The sequence below is a fragment of the Oncorhynchus keta genome, chromosome 25 (assembly GCF_023373465.1).
Source record: "Oncorhynchus keta strain PuntledgeMale-10-30-2019 chromosome 25, Oket_V2, whole genome shotgun sequence".
In the NCBI taxonomy this organism is placed as follows: domain Eukaryota; kingdom Metazoa; phylum Chordata; class Actinopteri; order Salmoniformes; family Salmonidae; genus Oncorhynchus; species Oncorhynchus keta.
Window position 1 is genome coordinate 9,013,481 of NC_068445.1, and position 27,221 is coordinate 9,040,701.

The 27,221-nt window shown below is 43.3% G+C and overlaps 1 protein-coding gene across 7 annotated transcripts in view; it reads right to left on the reverse strand.

The window, feature by feature from the left end:
- Positions 1-1,654: 1,654 nt before the first annotated feature.
- The window catches only part of mfsd3 (major facilitator superfamily domain containing 3), a 38,256-nt gene continuing 12,689 nt past the window's right edge, over positions 1,655-27,221 (reverse strand). For all 7 annotated transcript variants that reach the window (XM_035735571.2, XM_035735572.2, XM_035735573.2 and 4 more), the window contains exons 3-6: positions 17,905-18,052; positions 12,927-13,027; positions 11,285-11,394; positions 1,655-3,110 (exon numbers count right to left, since the gene is read on the reverse strand). In XM_035735571.2, the coding sequence (XP_035591464.1) occupies positions 2,841-3,110; positions 11,285-11,394; positions 12,927-13,027; positions 17,905-18,052 (629 nt within the window). In that variant the 3' untranslated portion in view covers positions 1,655-2,840. The remainder of the gene's footprint in view (positions 3,111-11,284; positions 11,395-12,926; positions 13,028-17,904; positions 18,053-27,221) is intronic.

Below are 27,221 nucleotides of genomic sequence, written 5' to 3' on the forward strand. Positions count from 1 at the left end.
GAGATGTGACAAGCTGCCAGCTCATATGCTGTTGTGGTTGAGTCACTTCACTGTGGGTCGCGGGTCCCTCTCGCCCCCATCCCTGGCCTCACCCCACTTCGCTCACAGCCTCGTTTGAGCCATTAGGGCCATGGCAGAAGACGCCCCATGTTTCATCCCACTGCTCCACTCGCCCAAACCCCCACCCGCCTCTTCCCTCTGCGTCTTATAGACAACCTGCCATGACACGTTGGCTGAGGGTTAACTGCACCACGCCACGGTGTTTAGGGTGTGTTGTGAAGAGCCCTCCCTGACAATGTCATGATTACATGTCTGTCCATCAGCCAGCGCGGTAGCAGCTCCACGGCTCTACGAAGACACACCAGGAATTTGAAGGGGTTCGCTGCATTTGCACGAGTGATTGAACTGAAGTGATTCATCAGGAAACTCAGCCTCACATTGATAAAGCTCAAGGGAGTCGAATGAATAAGCGTCTGTGAGTCGTGTCTTTGTGTTGTGCAACTTTGATGTATCCGTTTCAGTTTCAATACTTCCCAGAGAATCTAATATTTGATGGTGTTATGCCATGCCCTTTAAGCTGGCAAGGAAACAACATTTCTTGGCTGGTAGGACTGTTTTGTCTGGACTTTCTGCCTGCTTACCTACAATGCAGAGGCAGACAAGTGTTGGGTTCCCCCCATATCTGGTAAATAACACCTGCAGGAAATACAAGGATTACAACTGGTTTGAAACAGCCAAATTAGGCCTTGTAACGCTCCAACAGTGTTGTAATCCTGCAGGAAACCTGAACACGGCACATGTAGTGATACCATTGCTCAAAGTTGAGTTTGACTTTAAAAGGGTATTTTGTTTAGATGGTCATTCACTTAGTTCTTGTTCTCAACACCTGTGTTTTCATTCTTCGACAGCGAGAGCCCAACAGAATCAATGTGGGTTGTCTATACCACCTGTGCTTTCTGAGAAATATCAATGCTGTAGCTAGAATGTGATGAGTGTGTTTCATGAAACAAGGGGAGCGGTATAGGAGAAGAGAGATGCAGGTTGACTTGGCGGAGGATTCACCCTTAGGGCAGATGTGCTAATGGGAGACGATGGAGTCTCTCTCTCGAACACACACACACACACACACCAGAGCTATGGTTATCAGGAGGGCCCAGATGTAATGAGATCGTGATCCAAAGTGATATAGGGTGGATATATGGGAGGCGTGTGTAAGGAATTCATAATTGTGTCCCAAGATTTGGCATGGTGAAATGGTTAGCCTAAATCCCATTCAGTCACTGGATATAAATGGGTATGATATACCGGTGTTACGTTGATATTAAAGCTAGACTCGGCAAGGCGATGCCGCACGCGCAAAGTAACAGTGTCAATTTGTTGAAGCAGAGCTAAGCGCCGCAGCTGTTTTGGCCCCACAGCTACGTTGTAGCAGCGTGAAACACACCCATGCACATCGCGGTCATCTAAACGGCATAGTCTACCTTAAATGTTATGCTTCCATCTTTACAGTTTACAGGTATTGACTGTGATTTCTTTTTAGACTGATGCCAAAGTAATGGTATTAAAAATGGGTAGGTTCAGGTAGAATATATATATTTTTTTCACAGGATATGACATTACTACAGTGACAAGCAGACACACACGGCGGCACGTAGACATTTGGGTAGCAGCTTTATTTTTGTGCAAGTCTCTCAGCACGTGTCAGAGACGGGGGTGTGCTTTGCAACAAATGCTTTACATTAGAGTGGGCTTGGCTGCATTGGTCAAAGTGACCATCGCTATTCATGCCAATTCATAACATGGCTGCTCTGGTTCTATGTCCCCATCTGAAACTGCCTAGGTCCCGTGTCACCTCCCTGACCTCTCATCCCTGTGACTATCTGTTATTTATCATTCAGCCATCACAATGAGAGATATGGTCATCAAAAGACAGACGGTATTCGAACGGTGTGAGGCATTGGCTGAGTATTTGCGTTGCTTTCCCAGTAGATGCCTCTCGCCAGTCCAATGAACCGTTCGTAAACAAAAAGCAGGCACCACAATGTAAGTTGCTTCAGCAGGTGTATGTTTCAAGCCCACTAAAAAGTGATTCGATAAGGTGTGTGTAATTTTTTATAACTTTACACATAACAGAAACAAGTACTATCAGCAGGTAGTTGAAAAACAAGCAGCAGTAGTCTATGTAACATTAACAAAAAATGTGTTTTTCCCCCTCAAGAATCCATAAAAACAATACCCGAATCCATAAAAATAAAAAAATCCATCCAATCCTTAATAACTTGCCACCATGCATTATGTAAGGCTTTAGTTCCCTAATTGCGCTAACAAACCTAGACTAGATGACGCTGTGTAATGGTTTAAGCTAGCTATCTCTAATCAAAATCGTACTCAAGCTAGCAAATGTTGTACTATACAGCTCACTAGGCTTCTGCATGTCTTACAGTGTTAAACAGAGGTAGTAGGGATTGGTAAACGTCGCCACAGAACTAGTGCAATGGCAAAGTATTACTGCTGGCTTAAGTTTTATTGGTGGCTTGGCATATATGAAAACGGCTCAGATGGTATGTCCTCCAATAACCCCTGAACAGCTTTCCCCTATATTGCTCTCCCTATCCCTTATGCTACTGATCCAATCCTCCAACTCCATACAACTACTCATCGGTGTCCTGGAAAAATCTCCAAACCCACACCCACCTTGTTAAATGACTCAACTGATCATCGACACCTTGAATAGCTTGATCAGACATGTTAGCACTGGGCAATTAAAAATGCACACAGTATTACTCTCAAAGACCAGGGGGTTGGGGACCACTGAGTGAGAGGGATTGTGTTGGCATGGATCATCGCTGGTTTGGATGGGGGGGTGCTAAAGCAGTTACATAAGGGATGGTTGAGCTGTTGGGGAAGAGCTTGGGCTGTTCTTTCCGCTGTTCCCTGAGGGCCCCGGTATCCGTGGCCCTCCAGACGTGGAGGGCTGTACCGGCCGAGAGAACCAGGAAGAGGAGGAAGGCGGTGGGGTAACCCACCCAGTCCACCAGACCCCCCGCCAGGGCACTGAACATCAGCTTCCCCAGTACCTCCAGGGTGGACAAGAAACTGTAGTGGGTGGCCTGTCGGGAGAAGAGGAGAGGGTTAAGTAGGGGTGAGGGCAGAGAGAGAGAGAAGAAAAAAAACTGGACTCGGGTGATATTTCTGTCTCGGGGTTATGTGGTCATCGCTTGTCTTTTAACTGGTGTTTGCAAGAAAAATCAGTGGGGAGACAAACTCCCCCCAAAAAAGGAGGGGGGACAGGAGACAGAGAAAATGAAGGAAATACTACAGAAGAAGGAACCAAAAGAAGAATTGAAGAGGGAGCCAGAATGATAAAGCTTGAGATTTGTGTCTCCAATGTGTGGATGGAGGCCAGCTGGTGAGGGGTATCTGGGTTCAGGCCTGCAGGCTCTTAGAGGGACAGAGGAGAAAGAGAGAAATAGTGCGAGAAAGAGCAAGAGAGAGAGACAAGACCAACACAGATTACCTAACATCCCAGACTCTACCTCTCAGGCCCACTAACACAGATTCGTGGGTCTCCACCCTCTACTGACACCTACACACGGTGCAACCCTATTCCATACACTCATGTGTTTACGCCAACAGACATACAGACTTCAAGTGTGCCAATGTTGGTATTTCAAACCATTATTAGTATTTTCAAAAGTGTAAAAAAAAGAAAGAATTTTAACCACTTTAAAAGTGGACATACAGCAACAATTGCAAAGCTTACAACATTAAATTACACAATTTAAAAAGCCCATTTCATTGAGAATGTCACAAACTGGACTATCTTTAGCAACTTACTTGGAGGAGATGGTGATTGGGTCTAAATAGCTGTATGTTGTTTGGTAGTCTAGAGGTTAAGAGCATTGGGCCAGTAACCAAAAGGTTGATGGTTCGAATCCCTAGCAGACGAGGTGAAAAATCTGTTGATCTGCCCTTGAGCAAGGCACTTAAACCCTAATTACTCCTATAAGTCGCTCTGGATAAGAGTGTGTACTACAATATAAATTCAGTAAATTCAGTGGAATTTCTCCCAAAAGTCAGACTCTTTTCACGTACAAAGACAATTTTCTCAGATACATCTGCATTCACCACATTTAGCGTGGTTATCCTTAGATATATTCTCCGTAATTGTTGATATTTTGTCAATTTTTTATTCTAGATAACATTTTCTTTGAAAACATGCACTTCAGCATTAAACAGATAGAAAGATGAAAAAAGTATTTTTGGACAGGTGTTAACAGAATGAAACAAAAATATTTAGGCATACTTCATCCAATGTCCAAATGTTTTTTTTTTTGTGCGATATGCAAATATGTGCATATTTAATGAGACATTGCCTCATTTGCATATCTTAATAAAATATTTCAGAAAAAATGCAAATACAAAAAAAGTATTGGTGTTTGTACATTCAACCGGTAAAAGTTGATTGTGATATCATTAAGGGTAAACAAGTACCCTACGAGTGTGGTGCCTGGCCTTAAACCACCTCCACAAACGAAACTATGCAAACTACTAACCACTTAACAAAATTGATTTATTTCAGCACAAAAACACTAAAGCATCTGCTGTGGCATGCAGTGCCAGCTACGCCTAAATCCACATGATCAAAGTGAAAGGAACCTAACTCAATGAGAGGAGTAGGTTCCCGTGGAAAACATTGTTGAATGATTACGGTGAGCAGATGACTTAGATTATTAAAACTTTGTGCGGTGAAAAGGCCTTCGTTCGTTGTGCCTTTGACGCTGTGTAATATAGCTCCTGTGTGGCTATGAGAAACTTAGCCAGTTACCCGACTCGGAGAAATGTCACTGGTGGCAAAATGGGAGAGCTGTAAAGGAGACATTTCCCAGGCATCTTTGCTGGGTCTCAGTAGAGTCCAGTGCTGGGTTGAACCGGGTTCACACAGCCGGAGCGCCTGTAGACCCAAGTTAAGTGAAGTGCTTTTATTCGAGCAAACTTGTTTAAGGGATTCCGTTTCTCTCTCCTGGGCCCTCGACAAGCACTCATGGTATCAGCTTTCCGTCACTGGATATGACCTTAAAATAACAGGCAGCTATATGTGTCATGAGAACATTTCAAATTAACCCCGGAGGTTATCGCCTGCCTTTATCATCAAGGATTTGTGATGAGCTTTGTTTCATTAGCTTTTTCTTCCTTAATTGCTCAGACACAGCCCTGTATCCTCCTTGGTGTAGCTTTCCTAGTCGCCGACTCCTTGGTAGAACCGAGGCAACTCATCACCTTCAGAATTGATTGAGTGATGTTTGAGAGGCTGCAAACGGATCACCTCCAGGCAGCGATGGCCCAGTTTGAGTGGGACAAAAAAAAAGTTATGTCAAAGAAGAGGGGGAGAGAGAGAGATGGAAAAAGGAGAGAATGAGACAGAAAAAGGGAGAGAGGGAGTGAAAAAGAAAAGGGCTTGTCAGTCCCAGATGACAGGTGGGTGTTGTTGCTTTGAGGAGGGCTACCTGTCCTGCCTGTTGACACCACAGGATGTGACCTAACTCCATAGAAGGAGCACTTTAAAAAAGAGAACAGTGGGGAAAGCAGAGAGGGAACAGAACAGAGCAGGTTAGCCTGGTCTCTTTGTTGCGTTTGTTCACAGCCAGGAGTTTCTGTTTCGATGGCTTACATAACAGAGCACCCCTGTGGCCGCGACGGGGTTCGGACAAACCCTCGTCTTCTTAGTTAGAAGCCTCTCCTCCAAGCTGAGGTAAATGGCTGAGAGCTCCACTCTGTAAATGTGTGCATGACCTTCAAAATGTGGGGCACCAACAAAAATGTAAACAATGGAGCAAATGCATCCCTACGACATTTAAAAATTCCATGAGAATATCTTTATGTATTAAAACATGATGTCAAGCTGAATATAATTTGTTTCTCACACCTAGGACCTGACTTGGCCATGGGAAATGATGTTCTAGGTGTTACTTTTCTTTACATCTGAACGGTGTAGCTGGGAACAAACGCGTTACATTCATTTCTGGAACATGGGGATCTTTTATGCATTTTCTTTAAAGATTCCACCTACGCCTCTGTGAAAATGTCACCTTTCATCTAAACCAGGTTTGGCAAGGACTAAAGCATGAATATTCTATTGTTGTCCAACACCAAACTTGTCCTTGTCGTTATGAAAAAGTATAAACACAAAAACGACAGTCTGCATGACATCGCAGCAGCCTGGTCCAAATAGCATAGCTACCGGCTCCATCTTTTCACCCCCCCAAAAAAACAACTTGAGTTTAAAAATGTCAATCTACCAAGCAAGGCAACTAAAAATAGGCAGAGCAAACCTGTTTTGGTTATTTCTGGTACACTATATGACCAAAAGCATGTAGACACTTGCTTGTCGAACATCTCATTGCAAAATCATTGGCATTAATATGGAGTTGGTCCCCCCTTTGTTGCTATAACAGCCTCCACTCGTCTGGGAAGACTTTCCACTAGATGTTGGAAAACTGCTGCGGGGACTTGCTTCTATATAGCCACAAGAACGTTATGCTTGGTTCGCAGTCGGCGTTCCAATTCATCCAAAGGGTGTTTGATGGGGTGGAGGTCAGGGCTCTGTGCAGGCCAGTCAAGTTCTTCCACACCGATCTCGACCAACCATTTCTTTATGAACCTTGCACATGGGAGTATTGTCATGCTGAAACAAGAAAGGTCCTTCCACAAACTGTTGCCACAAAGTTGGAAGCACAGAATCTTCGAGAATGTATGCTGTAGCGTTAAGATTTTCCTTCACTGGAACTAAGGGGCCTAGCCAGAACCATGAAAAGCAGTCCCATAGCACTATTCCTCCTCCACCAAACTTTACAGTTGGCACTACGCATTGGGGCAGATCTTGTTCTGTGGCATCCACCAGAACCCAGATTAGTCCGTCAGACTGCCAGATGGTAAAGCTTGATTCATCACTCAAGAGAACGCATTTCCACTGCTCCAGAGTCCAATGGCGGCGAGCTTTACACCACTCCAGCGTCGCTCGGCATTGCGCATGGTGATCTTAGGCTTGTGTGCGGCTGCTCGGACATGGAAACCCATTTCATGAAGCTCCCGCCGAACAGTTCTTGTGCTGACGTTGCTTCTCGAGACAGTTTGGAACTCTGTAGTGAGTGTTGCAACGGAGGACAGACGATTGTTACACGTGTTTCAGTACTCGGTGGTCCGTTCTGTGAGCTTGTGTGGCATATCACTTCGCAGCTGTACGGTTGTTGCTCCTAGATGTTTCCACTTCACAATAACAGCACTTAAATTTGACCGGGGCAGCTCTAGCAGGGAAGAAATTTGACAAACTGACCTGTTGGAAAGGTAGCATCCTATTACGGTGCCACATTTAAAGTCACTGAGCTCTTCAGTAAGGCCATTCTAATGCCAATGTTTGTCTATGGAGATTTGCATGGCTGTGTGTTCAATTGTATATACCTGTCAGCAACGGGTGTGGCTGAAATAGCCATAGGATATCACCAGTGTCAACGGTTGGCTCCTATTTAAGTGAGAGTTTAACTGTCAAGTCCGCTTATTGGTGTGTGGTCAGCGACTTTTATGGAGAGATCGTCCCAAATTACACGTACCGGGGCCTCCCGGGTGGTGCAGTGGTTAAGGGCGCTGTACTGCAGCACCAGCTGTGCCATCAGAGTCCCTGGCCCATGCTCTGTCGTAACCTGCCGCGACGGGGAGGTCCGTGGGGCGACGCACAATTGGCCTAGCGTCGCTCGGGTTAGGGAGGGCTTGGTCGGTAGGGGTGTCCTTGTCTCATCGCGCACCACAGACTCCTGTGGCGGGCTGGGCGCAGTGTGCGCTAGCCAAGGTGGCCAGGTGCACGGTGTTTCCTCCGACACATTGGTGCAGCTGGCTTCCGGGTTGGATGCGCGCTGTGTTAAGAAGCAGTGCGGCTTGGTTGGGTTGTGTATCGGAGGACGCATGACTTTCAACCTTCGTCTCTCCCGAGCCCGTATGGGAGTTGTAGCGATGAGACAAGATAGTAGCTACTACAACAATTGGATACCATGAAATTGGGGAGAAAAAGGGGTAAAAAAATAAAAATAAAAATTACACGTACAGTTTGTGAAAGAAAAGGAAAAGTCCTGTGACCCCCAGCTAATATGACAGAAATCAGCATTACAAAACCAAAGATATTGGTCTGTTTTAAGCTACGGAACTTGTGTCATCGTGCTGACTATAAACTTTTATACTAACATGACCAATCTGAGGTAAAAAGGATGTGGTTAAGACGTCAGCTTGTGTAATGTAGTAACACATACTGTCCACATGGAAAGCAGCGTCATTTACATGAATTAGACATGGCCAAATATTTCAATGTCTTAATTTAAGATCGTAAATTAAGCAAATTCACATTTGTTCACTGATCAAAGATTTCTCACTAGTTTAACCATTGAGAGAAAAAAAAAATACTCACAACTAAACCAGGCGCTCTAGACTAGAGCATCCATAGGATCTGTGCAGCAGCCAGAACCTTTGACGTCCCTACTACATTTTAAGCAACTTTCTATCTAGACAATGTTTTGGTTCGGATTAAATGGATTAAATTGCGATTTTGTGCCACTGGTCTACACACAATACCGGACAATGTCAAAGTATTTAGGCATTTCTTACAAATATATATATATAAAAAAAGCTGAAATGTCTTGAGTCAAGAAGTATTCAAACCCTTTGTTATGGCAATCCTAAATACATTCAGGAGAAAATTACTGTGCATTCGGGAAAGCATTCAGACCCGTTGACTTTTTTCACATTTTGTTACGTTACAGCCTTATTCTAAAATTGATTATTTTTAAATACACCCTTCTGAATCTACACACAACACTCCATAATGACAAAGCAAAACCTGGCTAAGAAATATTTGTAAATGTACAACAAATATTACATTTACTCAGTACTTTGTTGAAGCATCTTTGGCAGTGATTAGTGCCTTGAGTCTTCTTGGGTATGACGCTACAAACGTGGCACACGTGTATTTGGGGAGTTTCTCACATTCTTCTCTGCAGATCCTTTCAAGCTCTGTCAGGTTGGATGGGGAGCGTCGCTGCACAGCTATTTTAAGTCTCTCCAGAGATGTTTGATCGCGTTCAAGTCCAGGCTTTGGCTGGGCCACTCAAGGACATTCAGAGACATGTCCCAAAGCCACTCCTGCATTGTCTTGGTTCGGTGCTTTGGGTCGTTGTCCTGTTGGAAGGTTAACCTTCGCCCCAGTATGAGATCCTGAGCGCTCTGGAGCAGGTTTTCATCAAGGATCTCTGTACTTTGCTCCGTTCATCTTTCCCTTGACCCTGACTAGTCTCCCAGTCCACGCTTCACTGTAAGGACGGTATTGGCCAGGTGATGAGCAGTGCCTGGTTTCCTCCAGACGTGACGCTTGGCATTCAGTCCAAAGAGTTCAATCTTGGTTTCATCAGACCAGATAATCTTGTTTCTCATGGTCTGAGAATCCTTTAGGTGCTCTTTGGCAAACTCCAAGCGGGCTGTCATGTGCCTTTTATTGAGGAGTGGCTTCTGTCTGGCCACTACCATAAAGGCCTGATTGATGGAGTGCTGTAGAAATGGTTGTCCTTCTGGAAGTTTCCTCACCTCCCTGACCAAGGCCCTTCTGCCACGATTGCTCAGTTTGGCTGGGCAGCCAGCTATTGGAAAAGTCTTGGTGGTTCCAAACTTCTTCCATTTAAGGATTATGGAAGCCACTGTGTTCTTGGGGACTTTCAATGCTGCAGACATTTTTTGTACCCTTCCCTAGATCTGTGCCATGGTACAATCCTGTCTCAGAGAATTCCTTCGACCTCACAGCTTGGTTTTCGCTCTGACATGCACTGTCCACTGTGGGGCCTTACATAGACAGGTAGATGTCTTTCAAAATCATGTCCAATCAATTGAATTGACCACAGGTAGACTCCAATCCAGTTGTAGAAACATCAAGGATGTTCAATGTCTCAAAGCAAAGGGTCTGAATACTTTAAAAAAAAGGTATCTGTTTTTAATACATTTGCTAACATCTCTAAAAACCTGTTTTCGCTTTGTTATTACGGGGTATTGTGTGTAGATTGATGAGGATTTTTAAAAATGTATTCCATTTTAGAAAAAGGCTGTAACGTAACAAAATGTGGAAGTCAATGGGTCTGAATATCCCTTTGAGCATGGTGAAGTTATTACACTTTGGATGGTGTCTCAATACACCCAGTCTCTACAAAGATGCAGGCGTCCTTCCTAACTCAGTTGCCAGAGAGGAAGGAAACCGCTCCAGGATTTCATCATGAGGCCAATGGTAACTTTAATACAGTTACAGAGTTTAATGTCTGTGATAGGAGAAAACTGAGACTGGATCAACAACATTGTTGTTACTCCACAATACTAACCTAAATAACAGTGAAAAGAAGGAAGCCTGTACAGAATAAAAATATTCCAAAACATGCATCCCGTTTGCAATAAGGCACTAAAGTAAAACTGTAGTAAATGTGGCAAAAAGATGAATTTTATGTCCTGAATACAAAGCATTATGTTTAGGGCAAATCCAACAGAACTAAATCACCGAGTACCACTCTTCATATTTCCAAGCATGGTGGGGGCTGCATCATGTTATGGGTATGCTTGTCATCGGCAAGGACGGGAGTTTTTTTAGGATAAAAGGAAACAGACAAGCACAGGCAAAAATCCTAGAGGAAAACCTGGTTCAGTTGGCTTTCCAACAGACACTGGAAGACAAAATTACCTTTCCACAGGACAATAACCTAAAACACAAGGCCAAATATACACTGGAGTTGCTTACCAAGATGACATTGAATGTTCCGGAGTGGCCTAGTTACAGTTTTGACTAAAAATTGTCTTGAAAATCTATGGCAAGATTTGAAAACGGCTGTCTACCAGTGATCAACACCCAACTTGATGTGAAATTACCATATTGTACAATCCAGGTTAGAAAATCTCTTAAGAGATTTACCCAGAAAGACTCACAGCTGTAATCGCTGCCATGTATTGACTCAGGGATGTGAATACTTATGTAAATGAGATATTTCTGTATTACATTTTTCAATAAATTTGCAAAAAAACTAATAAAAACGTGTTTACACTTTGTCATGGGGTATTGTGTGTAGATAGAATAGATTATATATGTTTTTTAACCTATCCATTTTGAATTCAATCTAACAACAAATTTTTGTGGAATAAGTCAAGGGGTATGATGAATACTTTCTGAAGGCACTGTAGGTACTGTATTGACAGGTGTGTAGAGAGTGGCTCTTACCTGTACACTCTCCTCCGCTCTCTGTGTGCAGTGCATCATGGTCGTGAAGGTGAGCGTGGTGATGAGGCCGCCCAGGAAGTGCTGAACGCTCAAACTCAACACAGCCATAACTGAGGGGCACAAACACAGCCTGAGAAACTTGACACGTCTCAATGTGAACACCGTAGCACAATGCTGGGAGACATTACGGCACATCCGGTTCTACGTTAGCGCCATTTAAAATCTCCCTTTTCGCTCAGAAATTGGATGGTGTGAGGAGACTGATTTGTTGCTGAACAAAGGTAGAAGTGGGGGGGCGTCTCCTCGCGTTCCCCCAATCAAGTCGTTCCCTCTCAGGAGAAGAGAGCAGAACGCAGGCAAAACAGAGCATCTCTCAGCTCCCACTGACGGTGAATTATTCACCACAGATGACGAGTTTTGCTGAATAAGACTTCTCCATTTCATAAGATTCAGAGAGCGAGACACCAAACTCAGCTCATCAGAGTGAGAGAAGGGGGCACTCATGTAATATTAAGAATTTTGCAGCAAAACATTGTCACATTTTTGGATCTTTGACATCACAAGTGGGAGGCCTCCACTTCGAGGTTTCCAGAGTGAACAGCTCAACAAAGGTTCAAACAGGTCACACAGACAGCTTCTGTTCTTCATTCAGCTTTCCTTCATTTGCATGAAATTAAAACGGAGAGAGCAGAGAGGGGGGGATCTGAGATTTGTAGATCTACAAAGATATTCTAGTGTATCCTAGCAGTGAATCCCTTTCATTCTTTTTTGACAACAATAATTATTTGAACCCCCTTTCTGCTTGGCTGGGGAGCACGCATGGCTTATGCAACATACTGAATGGACTTTGGGATGGCAGGTAGCCTAGTGGTTAGAGCGTTGGGCCAGTAACCGAAAGGTTGCTGGATCGAATCCCCGAGCTGACAAGGTAAAAATCTGTTGTTCTGCCCCTGAACAAGGCAGAGCTCTGGAACACCCGATAGTCCGGCATTGTAAATAATCATTTGTTCTTAACTGACTTGCCTAGTTAAATAAAGGTTCAATAAAAAACAATATATAAAAAAAATTGAGTATCAAATTTGATGGTCGCACATGACACAACGTGTTATTTGTTTCGCCATGGGGACAGGGGGCATGTGGGGTTAGGAGGACGCAACCTGGACATCCATGAATCGACAAAACAACGGTCGGACATCTTGGACGCAGTCCCCAGTTCTGTATACCCCGGTGGGTTAGAAGTGTCGCAGTTGTGGACGCATGTATGGGTATCCGGTAAAGTCCACCCAGTGCAGCTTTCATGTCCAAAAGCGGATCGATTTGGGAGCCCTGTGGGTCTGTATATTCTGTGGGTCTAATATCTAATATGTATATTGTGTGGGTCTAATATTCATAGCTACCTGTATGAGTCAGTGAGGCCTTCATTCATCAGTCCCACAGTCACCTGCTCCCACATCATAAAAGATATCGAGCTACGGATGGACAAATAGATGTGGCTAGAGGGGGACTAGGGACGCGCGTAAGTCGAGATTAGTGGCTAAGGACAGGCTGGTTAGAGTCAATGATGTACTTGTATGTCCATGGTTAAGTGGGTGAACTGATGCCTATGCTGCCTAGTAAAGAGTGCGGTCAGGTCTTCTCTCACCTTTCATGAGTGGGGAGGGTTCCAACACAGTCAGGAGGGAGCTCTGGAACACCATGCTGACCGTCCGCATTACAAACACCCGCCTCATCAGAGAGCCAATACTGTGGAGACACACAAGACAAACAACGAGTCACACTCTTAAAAATAAAAAGGTTCCAAAAGGGTTATTTGGATGTCCCCAAAGAGGAAACCTTTTTGTTTCCTGGTAAAAAAAAAACATTTTTGGCTTTGTGTGTGGAAAGGGTTGTACATGGAACCAACAAGGGGTCTCCTATGGGGACAGCTGGAGAACCCTCTTATGTTCTAGATAAAAACAATTGTGCTAAGAGGAGACAAATGCAATTTGACACACACACGGATAAAGAATACTGTGAAGTATGTGCATGCTAACAAAAACAAACACAATATTTCCCCTCTACAGTTGCTCACACGAGTGAGCGCATGCACACACACGGCGTGTCGCCAGACGCTAATCGATTCCCTGATAGTCTAAGAGCTTTGTCTCCCGGTGGGCATGGCTCATGTGGTAATCAATAACCTAAGAACCTCCCCAGCGTGGAAGTGAATTAATGACCATCAGGACACTCTTAGAGCAGTGTGCGTTGTGTGTGTGTGTGTGTGTCACCTAGGGATTACCACTGTGGCAATCATTCTCCAAAAAGGTCCCTGTCAATCAGACGAACCTGGCCCGTGTCACTGTCTGATATCTGAAATCTATTCAACCCATCTGACATTGACCTTACCACAGCTTAGTTTGAACTCAGGCTAATGTGAGCATACAGTCGGTTTCATAAGAATTCACCCCCCTTGGATTACAAAGTGGGATTAAAATGGATTTAAATTGTCTTTTTTTTGTCTACAAAAATACTTTGAAACTAACATGTCGTAAAAATGTAGGTAAAATGAAACACTAATATAGTTTGATGAGATAAGTATTCACACCCCTGCGTCAATACAAGTTAGAATCACCTTTGGCAGTGATTACAGCTGTGAGTCTTCTTGGGTAAAGACTAAGAGCTGTCCACACCTGGACTGTGCAATATTAGCCTATTATTATTTACAAAACTCTTCAAGCTCTGTCAAGGTGTTGGGTGTCACGGCTAGAAAGTCACTTTCACGTCAAGCCATGGATCTTCAAGCAGATTTACGTCAAAACTGTAACTTGGCCACTCAGGAACATTCGTTATGTTATAGGTTATTGTCCTGCTGAATGGTGTATTCCTCTACCAATGTCTGATTAAAAGTAGGTTTTCCTTGAGGATCTTGCCTGTGCTTAGCGCCATCTTGGTTTATTTTTGTCTAGCATCTACCAATCACTATCCTTCTTCATGAGGCTTTCGAAATGCTCCCTGTTTTTTTTGTTTGTTGAATCTGTGCTGTATGTATGGGGGACAGAGGAAGGGGTAGTCATTAAAAATCATGTTATTTCACACAAAGTGAGTCCATGTAACTTATGTGATTAGTTAGGCAAAATGTTACTCCTGAACTAGTTTAGGCTTGCCTAAACAAAGGGTATGAATAATTATACTATATTACAGTCATTTCATTTTTATTAAATTTGTAAACGTTTTGTAGAATTTTCTTTTCACTTTGACATCATGGAGTATTTTTCTGTAGATCAACGGGGGGAAGCACAATTAAATCAATTTCTATACCACTTCGTAATGCAACAAAATGTTAAAAAAGAAAGAAAAAAAGGGACAGACCTACAAACTATCCCAAAATGGTATATCAAATAGAATCTGTCTCCTTCTGTCCATTCTCAGTCTGTAAGCCTACAGGACCTACAGGGTCCTTCCAACCTGAAAAACAATCTGCTATCATTCACATGCTAAAGACATTCTTTCCCTTCGTTCATTATTCCCTCCCTTCTCAATGACACTCTTTGAAATCTGGCTCTCTGGGGAGTTGCCGTAGTGATGGGGCGAGAGAGGAGAACCTGCCTCGCCACTGACACCTCACACTGGCTAGGCCCCGATACCATATAGGCTCTCAGGTTGCCGATGGCGATCTGTGTAAGGGGGTCAGTCTCTGGCCACTCAAGCGTTTCTGATGGGGCCCAGGATAAGCGTCCAAATGAGCTTTTAGAGCATTGAAACGGCCTGGTGGATAGGCTTTGTGTAATATGTGTGTGTGTGTGTGTGTGTGTGTGTGTGTGTGTGTGTGTGTGTGTGTGTGTGTGTGTGTGTGTGTGTGTGTGTGTGTGTGTGTGTGTGTGTGTGTGTGTGTGTGTGTGTGTGTGTGTGTGTGTGTGTGTGTGTGTGTGTGTGTGTGTGTGTGTTGGGACATGGGGGGAGAGGGATGGGAATTACTCTGTGGGAATCTGGACTGAGTGTACAGTGTCAGGTGAACGCACCTCCGTTTGTGAAAATGTGACAATTCTGCCGGAGTCCTTTACAAGAAAGAAAGGCCGAGGGAGAAAGACAGACAGAAAAGAAGTACCCTCAAAAATATGAGAGAACTTTGGTGAAAGAGATTTCAAACAAAAAGTATTTGGACTTATTTTACAGGTAGTAAAGGTTAAAAAAAAAACTCAGAGCAAGCTGTGCAGACTTCTTAATACAAAGACAATATATTGGTATTCTCTTCATATAGGGCATATTTCAGATCGACGCTAATGGTAGTATTAAGCAATAAGGCCAGAGGAGGTGTGGTATAGGGCCAATATACCACAGCCAAGGGCTGTTCTTAGGCACGACACAACGAGCAATGTTCACTGGAGTGATGAATCACGCTTCACCATCTGGCAGTCTGATGGACGAATCTAGGTTTGGCAGATGCCAGGAGAACGCTACCTGCCCCAATGCAGTGCCAACTGTAAAGTTTGGTGGAGGAGGTATATTGGTCTGGGTCTGTTTTTCATAGTTCAGGGGAGGCCCTTAAGTTCCAATGAAGGAAAATCTTAAAAACTACAGCATACAATGACATTCTAGACGATTCTGTGCTTCCAACTTTGTGGCAAAAGTTTTGGGAAATCCCTTTCTTTTTTCAGCATGACAATACCCCCCGTGCACAAAGTGAGGTCTGTATACAAATTGTTTGTTGAGATCAGTGTGGAAGAACTCTGGCCTGCACAGAGCCCTGACCTCAACCCCATCGGACACCTTTGAGATGAATTGGAACACAGACTGCGACCCAAGCGCAACACCTAAGCTCGCAACATCAGTGCCCGACCTCACTAATGCTGTTGCGGCTGCATGGAAACAAGTCCCAGCAGCAATGTTCCAACATCTAGTAGAAAACCTTCCCAGATGTAGAATGATAGTGAAGACATCACAACGATGAAATAACACATATGGAATAATGTAGTAACCAAAAAAAAGTGCTAAACATTTCAAAATATATCTTATTTTTGAGATTTTTTGCCTTGATGACAGCTTTGCACACTCTTGGCATTCTCTCAACCAGCTTCACCTGGAATGCTTCTCCAATAGTCTTGAAGGAGTTCCCACATATGCTGAGCACTTGTTGGCTGCTTTTCCTTCACTCCACGATCCAACTCATCCCAAACCATCTCAAATGGGTTGAGGTCGGGTGATTGTGGAGGCAAGGTCATCTGATGCAGCACTCCATCACTCTCCTTCTTGGTCAAATAGCCCTTACACAGCCTGGAGGTGTGTTGAGTCATCGTCCTCTTGAAAAACAAATGATAGTCCCACTAAGAGCAAACCAGATGGGGTGGCGTATCGCTGCAGAATAATGTGGTAGCCATGCTGGTTAAGTGTGCCTTGAATACTAAATAAATCACAGACAGTGTCAAAAGCAAAGCACCTCTCCTCCATGCTTCACAGTGGGAACCACACATCTGGAACCAAAAATCTCACATTTGGACTCATCAGAACAAAGGACAGATTTCCACCGGTCTAATGTCCATTTGCTTGTGTTTCTTGACCTAAGCAAGTCTCTTCTTATTATTGGTGTCCTTTAGTAGTGGTTTCTTTGCAGGAATTTGATCAGAATCCTGGAAAGTTTTGTAGTCTAGTCAGATCTGCTTGTGTGGAATCAGAACCTTAGGTCCTGCGGTATGTGGACTGCTATACAGGGCATTCTGCCTGATTCATGCAGTCTTCTCTGAATAGTTCATGTTGAGATGTGTTTGTTACTTGAACTCTGTGAAGCATTTATTTGGGCTGCAATTTCTGAGGTGCAGTTAACTCAAGGCAAATGGTTGCTACTTTGAAGAATCTAAAATATATTTTGATTTATTTCATAGTTTTGATGTCTTCACTATTATTCTACAATGTAGATCAAATAAAATAAATAAATAATAATAAATCCTTGAATGAGTAGGTGTGTCCAAACTTGTGACTGAACTTCAAGCTATTGGGAGAAAAAAAAAGATGAGGCCAAAGAGAGTTCAACTTACACTGAGTGACATTTTGCACAGTATAAAAAACAAAAATCTATGAGTTTTTGATCTATGATCTCTTTAAATAAAAAAAATAAAAAAGACAATTTCTATTGACCTAAACAGAAGTTGTTGATTATTGTTGGATGGTTTTGCATTATCAGATGTAGAAGTTACAGGGCCTAGTGTTTCTGTTGGGGCCTGTCTCCTTACCTCTCTAAGAAATATTGGAGGCTACACAGCATCTCCCCATGCTGCCATCATACCACACATCTCACACTGGGGGGCCACACACAGAGACAGAGAGAGAAAGAGAACGAGAGAGAGGGGCTACACAGCTCTGAGGGCTGTGTTCACTTCCATTGAAACACACATATACATCCCAGTGTGTGAAGTGGAGGTGATGCGATATCTGTGCCACAGAAAGGGATGCTTCTGAGACATGTGAAGCTGAAATGGGCACTGTAGATAACAGACAGATGATTTGAAAACAGCTGGTGAGTATTTCAAATGAGTTACAAAACAAGTCATGGAAGCATGTGAGTTAGGTAAAGCTGAAATCAGAGTGTTGCCTCTGAACGCTACCTGAACTGGAAACGCCTCCAGGGGCGTGTTGCCCCTGAACACTACCTGAACTGGGAGAGCAGCAGGCCGCCGAGGGAGGAGCCACAGATGGAGAAGCCCATGGCGATCACGCCGTTCCAGAACCCCAGCTCGCGTGCAGTCATGTGATTGTCTAACAGGAAAAGAGGGAACATGGTCACCGCTCCCTGCTCACCTATGGGTGGAGAGAGAGAAAGAGAGAGAGGGGACACCAGTTAGAGTTAAGGTTAGACAAGCGAGAGGCTTGTCGCAAATCAGTTCATCTGTAATTCTATCTACAACACAGTCCTGTGTCAACTACAATGGATTAGCCATTGTAGGGGGGGAAAAAAACACACACAAACATCTACAATCCACCTTCCTGTGACAGAGCTATTCAAACGATAAGAGGAAGAAGACAATGGTGTATTCCTTCCATGTGAATGTAAGACAACTCCAATGTTCTTGAACACGGTGACAGTGCACAAAGTAGTTAACCTGCTTAATAGACTGACTGGACACTGTTATAGTAGTGCTAATGTCTTTTCTAAATGAAACAGCACACACTATTCCTAGATAGTGTCAATAATAGATGTTCAACAGGAAAAATAATATCCTCTGCCTTTTCTAGGGGGCGACGACAGAAAAATGTAAAACTTCCTCACACAACACAAGTCTCAGTCACAAGAGCTCTCGGTTGAAATAAAAGTTTTGCCAGGCAGACAATTGTCTTTCTGTCGCTGTGTGGCGTCAAAGATGGGATAATGTACTGCCGAGCGACAGCGTAAAATATTCAGCAACACCGCCATTATTAATGGAGAGTGACTTCACAGAGACAGGAAGACAGAGCGCTGAGTGACAGCTCAGAGACTACTGTCAAAGAGACGACACACACAGCCACAACTTGGCCAGGAGAAAAACAAAAATAGACAGACAGACAGACAGACAGAGAGAGAGAGAGAGAGAGAGAGAGAGAGAGAGAGAGAGAGAAAGCCCATCACATGAAATGGAGAAGGAAATCAAAGAGTTCAGAGAAGCTGCTGAAAACCTCCCGGCGCGCGGGAACGCTGCGACGACGCACGCGTAAACGTTCTGACAATGCTGTGTGACAGCCCAGCTAAATGTGTGTCAGGAGAATGAGTGGGATAAACAGAGGTTGCGAAGATGACATATTCATCACATTCAGCATCTACATCTCCTGTGTCTGTCTCTACGAGGCAGATCTAAGATCAACAGCTATTCATCTACATCTCCTGTGTCTGTCTCTACGAGGCAGATCTAACATCAACAGCTATTCATCTACATCTCCTGTGTCTGTCTCTACGAGGCAGATCTAACAACAGCTATTCATCTACATCTCCTATGTGTCTCTACGAGGCAGATCTAACAACAGCTATTCATCTACATCTCCTGTGTGTCTCTACGAGGCAGATCTAACATCAACAGCTATTCATCTACATCTCCTGTGTCTGTCTCTACGAGGCAGATCTAAGATCAACAGCTATTCATCTACATCTCCTATGTGTCTCTACGAGGCAGATCTAACATCAACAGCTATTCATCTACATCTCCTGTGTGTCTCTACGAGGCAGATCTAAGATCAACAGCTATTGATCTACATCTCCTGTGTGTCTCTACGAGGCAGATCTAACATCAACAGCTATTCATCTACATCTCCTGTGTGTCTCTACGAGGCAGATCTAAGATCAACAGCTATTCATCTACATCTCCTGTGTGTCTCTACGAGGCAGATCTAAGATCAACAGCTATTCATCTACATCTCCTGTGTGTCTCTACAAGGCAGATCTAACATCAACAGCTATTCACCTCCACCTCTACGCAGACGACACCATTCTGTATACTTCTGGCCCTTCCTTGGACACTGTGCTATCTAACCTCCAAACGAGCTTCAATGCCATACAACACTCCTTCCGTGGCCTCCAACTGCTCTTAAACACTAGTAAAAACAAATGCATACTTTCAACCGTTCGCTGCCTGCACCCGCACGCCCGACGAGCATCACCACCCTGGATGGTGCCGACCTAGAATATGTGGACATCTAGAAGTACCTAGGTGTCTGGCTAGACTGCAAACTCTTCTTCCAGACTCATATCAAACATCTCCAATCTAAAATCAAATCTAGAGTCGGCTTTCTATTCCGCAACAAAGCCTCCTTCACTCACGCCGCCAAACTTACCCTAGTAAAACTGACTATCCTACCGATCCTCGACTTCGGCGATGTCATCTACAAAATAGCTTCCAATACTCTACACAGCAAACTGGATGCAGTTTATCACAGTGCCATCCGTTTTGTTACTAAAGCACCTTATACCACCCACCACTGATGACCTGTATGCTCTAGTCGGCTGGTCCTCGCTACATATTCGTCGCCAGACCCACTGACTACAGGTCATCTACAAGTCCATGCTAGGTAAAGCTCCGCCTTATCTCAGTTCACTGGTCACGATGGCAACACCCACCCGTAGCATGCGCTCCAGCAGGTGTATCTCACTGACCATCCCTAAAGCCAATACCTCATTTGTCTTCCTTTCCTTCCAGTTCTCTGCTGCCTGTGACTGGAACGAATTGCAAAAATCTCTCAAGTTGGAGACTTTTATCTCCCTCACCAACTTTAAACATATGCTATCTGAGCAGCTAACCGATCGCTGCAGCTGTACATAGTCCATCGGTAAATAGCCCACCCAATTTACCTACCTCATCACCACTGTTTTTATTTATTTACTTTTCTGCTCTTTTGCACACCAGTATCTCTACCTGCACATGACCATTTGATCATTTCACTCCAGTGTTAATTTGCTAAATTGTAATTATTCGCCTACCTCCTCATGCCTTTTGCACACAATGAATATAGACTTTTTTTTTTCCTACTGTGCTATTGACTTGTTTATTGTTTACTCCATGTGTAACTCTGTGTTGTTGTCTGTTCACACTGCTATGCTTTATCTTGGCCAGGTCACAGTTGTAAATGAGAACTTGTTCTCAACTAGCCTACCTGGTTAAATAAAGGTGAAATAAATAAATACAATTTTAAAAGAATCTACATCTCCTATGTCTGGTCTCTACGAGGCAGCTCTAACAACAACAGCTATTCATCTACATCTCCTGTCTGTCTCTACGAGACAGATCTAACATCAACAGCTATTCATCTACATCTCCTATGTCTGTCTCTACGAGACAGCTCTAACATCAACAGCTATTCATCTACATCTCCTATGTCTGTCTCTATGAGACAGCTCTAACATCAACAGCTATTCATCTACATCTCCTATGTCTGTCTCTACGAGACAGCTCTAACATCAACAGCTATTCATCTACATCTCCTATGTCGGTCTCTACGATGCAGATCTAACATCAACAGCTATTCATCTACATCTCCTATGTCGGTCTCTACGATGCAGATCTAACATCAACAGCTATTCATCTACATCTCCTATGTCTGTCTCTACGAGACAGATCTAACATCAACAGCTATTCATCTACATCTCCTATGTCTGTCTCTACGAGACAGATCTAACATCAACAGCTATTCATCTACATCTCCTATGTCGGTCTCTACGAGACAGATCTAACATCAACAGCTATTCATCTACATCTCCTATGTCTGTCTCTACGAGGCAGCTCTAACATCAACAGCTATTCATCTACATCTCCTATGTCTGTCTCTACGAGGCAGCTCTAACATCAACAGCTATTCATCTACTCTACTACTCACCATCATCAGTTTAAACCTGGGAAACGTTTTAACATCCAACGGTGTAGGTAGTTTGACCATTTGTAATTACGGCAAGACTTCACATAAAATGGTCAGTCTGTGATTTCCACATTCATTTTTTGACTTGTAAATGATTGATATACACCCATTGATTGCTGAAGAATATAATTTATAACTCATGGGCTTAGTTCAATTGTCGTACCCCATCAGATCCCAAAATATAAGCTTGATTGACTTCTTTGTTTGTAGGCAATGTAGGTCTTCAACACTGTTTAGCCTCAAAATATGGTTATAATTATAAATGTGGAACTCATGGATGGTCAGTCCTTGTAATTCTATACATTTGAGAGCGACTACATTTCGCCAACCCCATCGCTCAGCTATTTAACAAAACACTGACGGGGTGAACGCTTTACTGTTAATGGAACTGCAGATTGCCCTTCAAGAGCCTGCAGGTATAATGGTTTAAAAACCCATTATAAGCACTATAAGCCTTTATAATGTCTAATAAACCACAGACTACTGTTGCAGTTCATACTTCCTACACCCATGTCTTGATTCTGTGGTTCGGTCTTCACAGTGTTCAGTGCTGAAAATCCATGCAGACAAACACAACAAGGCTGATTATTCATTTATATAAATACTCTCAAAGCAACAATTGTCATTTTCAGAGGATATTTCATTAGGCATCCACAAAGAAGAAACTAGTTGAGAGGGGGACAGACAGACAGACGGACAGACGGACAGACGGACGGACGGACGGACGGACGAGACCAGACAGACAGAGAAAGAGCAAGAGAGAGGGTAAGGGAGAAAGGGGGTAAGGGAGAAACATGGACAAACAGAGAGAAGGGGTAAGGGAGAGAAACAGACGTGGTTTGAGAAAGGAAAGGGAGAAATAAAGAGCGAGAGAGGGTGAGGAATTTGGTGCAGGGGGGCAGGCAGAGGAGGGCTGACAAGTTGCTGATGGAAAATGAGAGGTGTTTGTGTGTGTACGAGCGAGCGAGAGAGAGAGAGAGAGAGAGAGAGGAGAGGAAACTGAGCTGCACTTCCTAACCTCCTGCCCAATGTATGACCATATTAGAGAGACATATTTCCCTCAGATTACACAGATCCACAAATAATTTGAAAACAAATCCAATTTTGATAAACTCCCACATCTACTGGGTGAAATTCCAGTGTTCCATCACAGCAGCAACATTTGTGACCTGTTGCCACAAGAAAAGAGCAACCAGTGAAGAACAAACACCATTGTAAATACAACCCATATTTATACTTATTTATTTTCCCTTGTTTACTTGAACCATTTGTACATTGTTACAACACACACACACATATATATATATATGACATTTGTAATGTCTTTATTGTTTTGAAACTTCTGTGTGTAATGTTTACTGTTCATTTTTATTGTTTATTTCACTTTTGTATATTATCTTCCTCACATGCTTTGGCAATGTTAACACATGTTTCCCATGCAAATAAAGCCCCTTGATTTGAATTGAGAGAAGAGGAGGGGGATCAGCATGAGAGGGGAGGGGGGTTGAAGGGTCAATGAGGACACAGAAGGATCACAGAGTGGTCACATGAAGCTCAGACAGAAGAGGCCAGGATCAGAGGGGATCACAGACACTTGGGAGAAAACAAGACACAACACACCCTGGGGACACGATACAGATAGAACCAGTAAACACACAAAATCTACAGTACATAAACCATCCATAGGGAAGAGAGACCACACACACTCGCCTGAACAGCCCTACTGACACACTAACAGCTATCCCTACAGGTGTGCAGGGTGTCAGAGTTTGTTGACCCCCTAAAGGACTAGGGTGAAGCATGGGGAAAAAATACTGTGTGTGTGGCTATTGACCAAGGGTAAAAGCAAGGCAACTTGAACCCCAACCCCCAGATGGGTCACTTTGCTGCAATGCTCTTATGTTACCAACTATGTTTTACTCCCATAACTACATGAACTATAACCAAATGTTCCCTCTCATTTTCTTCAGCACGGGGCCAAATTTCAGGTCTGCTGAAAGCAAACTTGAACTTCATGAAAATGTTGTGCCACTTCCGGTGGGCATTTACTGTGAACACTGAGGCTGTACCCGCTTTAAGTTATACGTTTTAACAGTGGCCAAGTAGGCTATTGATCATAATGTAGGCCGACCAGAGAGGCCTACCATAAAAAAACAAGAGAAAATGCATCCCATAACATTTTAACCTGGAAATAGCTGTTCTATCATTCAGCCTACAGTAATATAATAATAATAATATATGCCATTTAGCAGACGCTTTTATCCAAAGCGACTTACAGTCATGTGTGCATACATTCTACGTATGGGTGGTCCCGGGAATCGAACCCACTACCCTGGCGTTACAAGCGCCATGCTCTACCAACTGAGCTACAGAAGTAGCAGCCAATGTGTGTTGTTCAATGTAGGCCTACAATCTACTTAGGGCTTGACAATTGCCAGTTCGCAGTTGTAAATGAGAACTTGTTCTCAACTAGCCTACCTGGTTAAATAAAGGTCAAATTAAATGTAAAAAAAAAAAAACCTGTTTATCCACTTAAGTTTCAGACAAGGTGACTGGAAATGTGTTTGATGCAAAACACCACTTTACAAAATAAAATGCATTATTATTCCCGTACCATTGTTACAGAGAATCAGACAAATGACAAAGAAAAAACAGGTTTTTAGCATTTTTGCAAATGTATTAAATAGAAAAATTAAATATCACATTTACAAAAGTATTCAGACCCTTGACTTAGTACTTTGTTGAAGCACATTTGGCAGTGATTAAAGCCTTGGGTCTTCTTGGGTATGACGCTACAAGCCTGGCACACCTGTATTTGGGGAGTTTCTCCCATTCTTCTCTGCAGATCCTCTCAAGCGCTGTCAGGTTGGATTCAAGCCCGGGCTCTGGCTGGGCCACTCAAGGACATTGAGACTTGTCTCAAAGTCACTCCTGCATTGTTTTGGCTGTGTGCTTATGGTTGTTGTCCTGTTGAAAGTTGAACCTTCGCCCCAGTGTGAGGTCCTGAGCGCTCTGGAGCAGGTTTTCATCAAAGATCTCTGTACTTTGCTCCATTCATCTTTCCCTCAATCCTGACTAGTCTCCCAGTCCCTGCCGCTGAAAAACATCCCCACAGCATGATGCTGCCACCACCATGCTTCACCGTAGGGATGGTGACAGGTTTCCTCCAGATGTGACGCTTGGCATTCAGGCCAAAGAGTTCAATCCTGACCAGAAAATATTTCTCTCCATGGTCGGAGTACTTTAGATGGAGTTTGGCAAACTCCAAGTGGGCTGTCATGTGCATTTTACTGAGGAGTGGCTTCCGTCGGGCCACTCTACAATTAAAAGGCCTGATTGGTGGAGTGCTGCAGAAATGGTTGTCCTTCTGGAAGGTTCTCCCATCTCCACAGAGGAAGTCTGGAGCTCTTGTCAAAGTGACCAACAGGTTGTCGTCACCTCCCTGACCAGGCCCTTCTCCCCTGATTGCTCAGTTTGGCCGGGCGGCCAGCTCTAGAAATAGTCTTGGTGGTTCCAAACTTCTTCCCTTTAAGAATGGAGGAGGGCACTGTGTTCTTGGGGACCTTGAATACTGCAGAAATATTTTGGTATAATTCCCCAGATCTTTGCCTCGACCCAATCCTGTCTCGGAGCTCCGTGGACAATTCCGTCGATCGCCATGGCTTGGTTTTTACTCTGACATGCACTGTCAACTGTGGGACCTTATATAGACAGGTGTGTGCCTTTCCAAATCATGTCCAATCAATTGAATTTACCACAAGTGAACTCCAATCAAGTTGTAGAAACATCTCAAGGATGATCAAAGGAAACAGGATGCACTAAATTTCGAGTCTCACAGCAAAGGGTCTGAATACTTATGCAAATAAGGTATTAGTTTTTAATACATTTGAAAAAATGTCTAAAAACCTGTTTTCTTTGTCATGATGGGGTATTGTGTGTAGATGGAATTATAAAAAATAAAACGTCAATTTTAGAGTAAGGCCGCACGCAACAAAATGTGGAAAAAGTGAAGGGGTCTGAATACTTTCCAAATGCACTGTATATATGGCAATGGCTATTTACATATAGGCTTACTTGAGCTCTGATTGGTTATGGCGCACAGGTCTGTGTAGAGTACGGGTCTGAGTCATGCCTGTCGATGCAATAGAACCCTACTCCAATGTCAAATTGGGTGTCAAATGAAAGCTAAGAGACTATATTTTTGAGAAATTAAGGCATATAGTATATACATTTTTAAACCATTTTCATACCCAAAAATGTGTAATAAGCAATGGCTTTGATTTATGGTAAAACAGATGGAAAAGGGGTCTTGGACAAAATCTACCAGAAAAAGGTATTATAAATACATACATGTTTAGAACCCCTGCCAACTAATATCAACACTTAGATTTAGTTCTGTAGAAATGATTTGCTTTTGGTAAGTTTAGTTAACATTGCCATGTGCCTTGTAATTCTGTTTAAAGACGTTTTTCCTATTTCTCTCCCTCATGAGGAGGAAGTATAATGAAAGTTCACAGAAGTAAAAGGTAAACCTACCGATGAGTTGTGTTTTTACTGATAACAAGTGTGTTGATGAAGTGATTCAAAAGTAATAATTGTTAATAAAAAAACAAACCAGTAACGGAATTACTGCAATTGAATTGGCTACAATGGGACAGAGTAGTCACAAACCACAGTTGGGTCACCTGCTACAGTCCTCCCTTCCACTGGCATACTGGTATGTTCAGCTCATTACCGGTTTCTTTTCGCTTTTTGTCATCTGGTGGTCAAAGCATGTCACCACTCCCGGCTCTTACTGATACCATGACACCTACCACCCATCCTCTTTCCATTTCTTGTAACAAGCATCCTCACCCACTGAGTAGCGACTGACACGGACGTTGAAAAGTAGTTGACATTTGGTCAGTCCACCCTGGGGGACCAATCATAGACGTCGGTGTTTCACAAGTTAGGACAGCACAGTAATGTACAGTATTATACAACGGGTGGTTCTAATCCTGAATGCCGATGGGTAAAAACCGCATTCCAGCCGGTGTCTATTCCACAAGTTAATACCAGCTAAATCGATTACATTAAAAAGACTGTTTACTCGGTTTCATCTGACTGCGCAATCCATTGTCTCATCAGGCCAGCCAGACACTTTATAAAATTGGTCTCCACTATAAAAAGCATCTAGACATTATCTCTTTTCTTTTAGAGTAACATTTGGTTTTCAACAGTGGAGATTTGTATAAACGTTGCTGTCGGTCTGTCCGACGTTTGCAACATGGTTTCAAAATTCTAGATGGATCTCCAGGTGTCCCATAGTAATGAATGTTTCGGGAGTCGGGACGAGACAGGCAGGCAGATTTTCTCAGCCAGTCGGAATCAGCACAGCTAGTTTGCGGTGTTTCCAGCTTCCGTTTGATGCGATTGTGTTCGTTGTGTTGTTAGCAAGCTCCTCTTAACAAAAGTGTCCTGACGAGTAAACACATTTTCTATGCTGGGCTAACTATCTCATTATTATGGATGTATCCAAATAAATGTCACTAGAAAACAGCTTAAACAAATGCAAATATTGTTGTTATTCTGTCTGCACTGTTTGACGTGACTG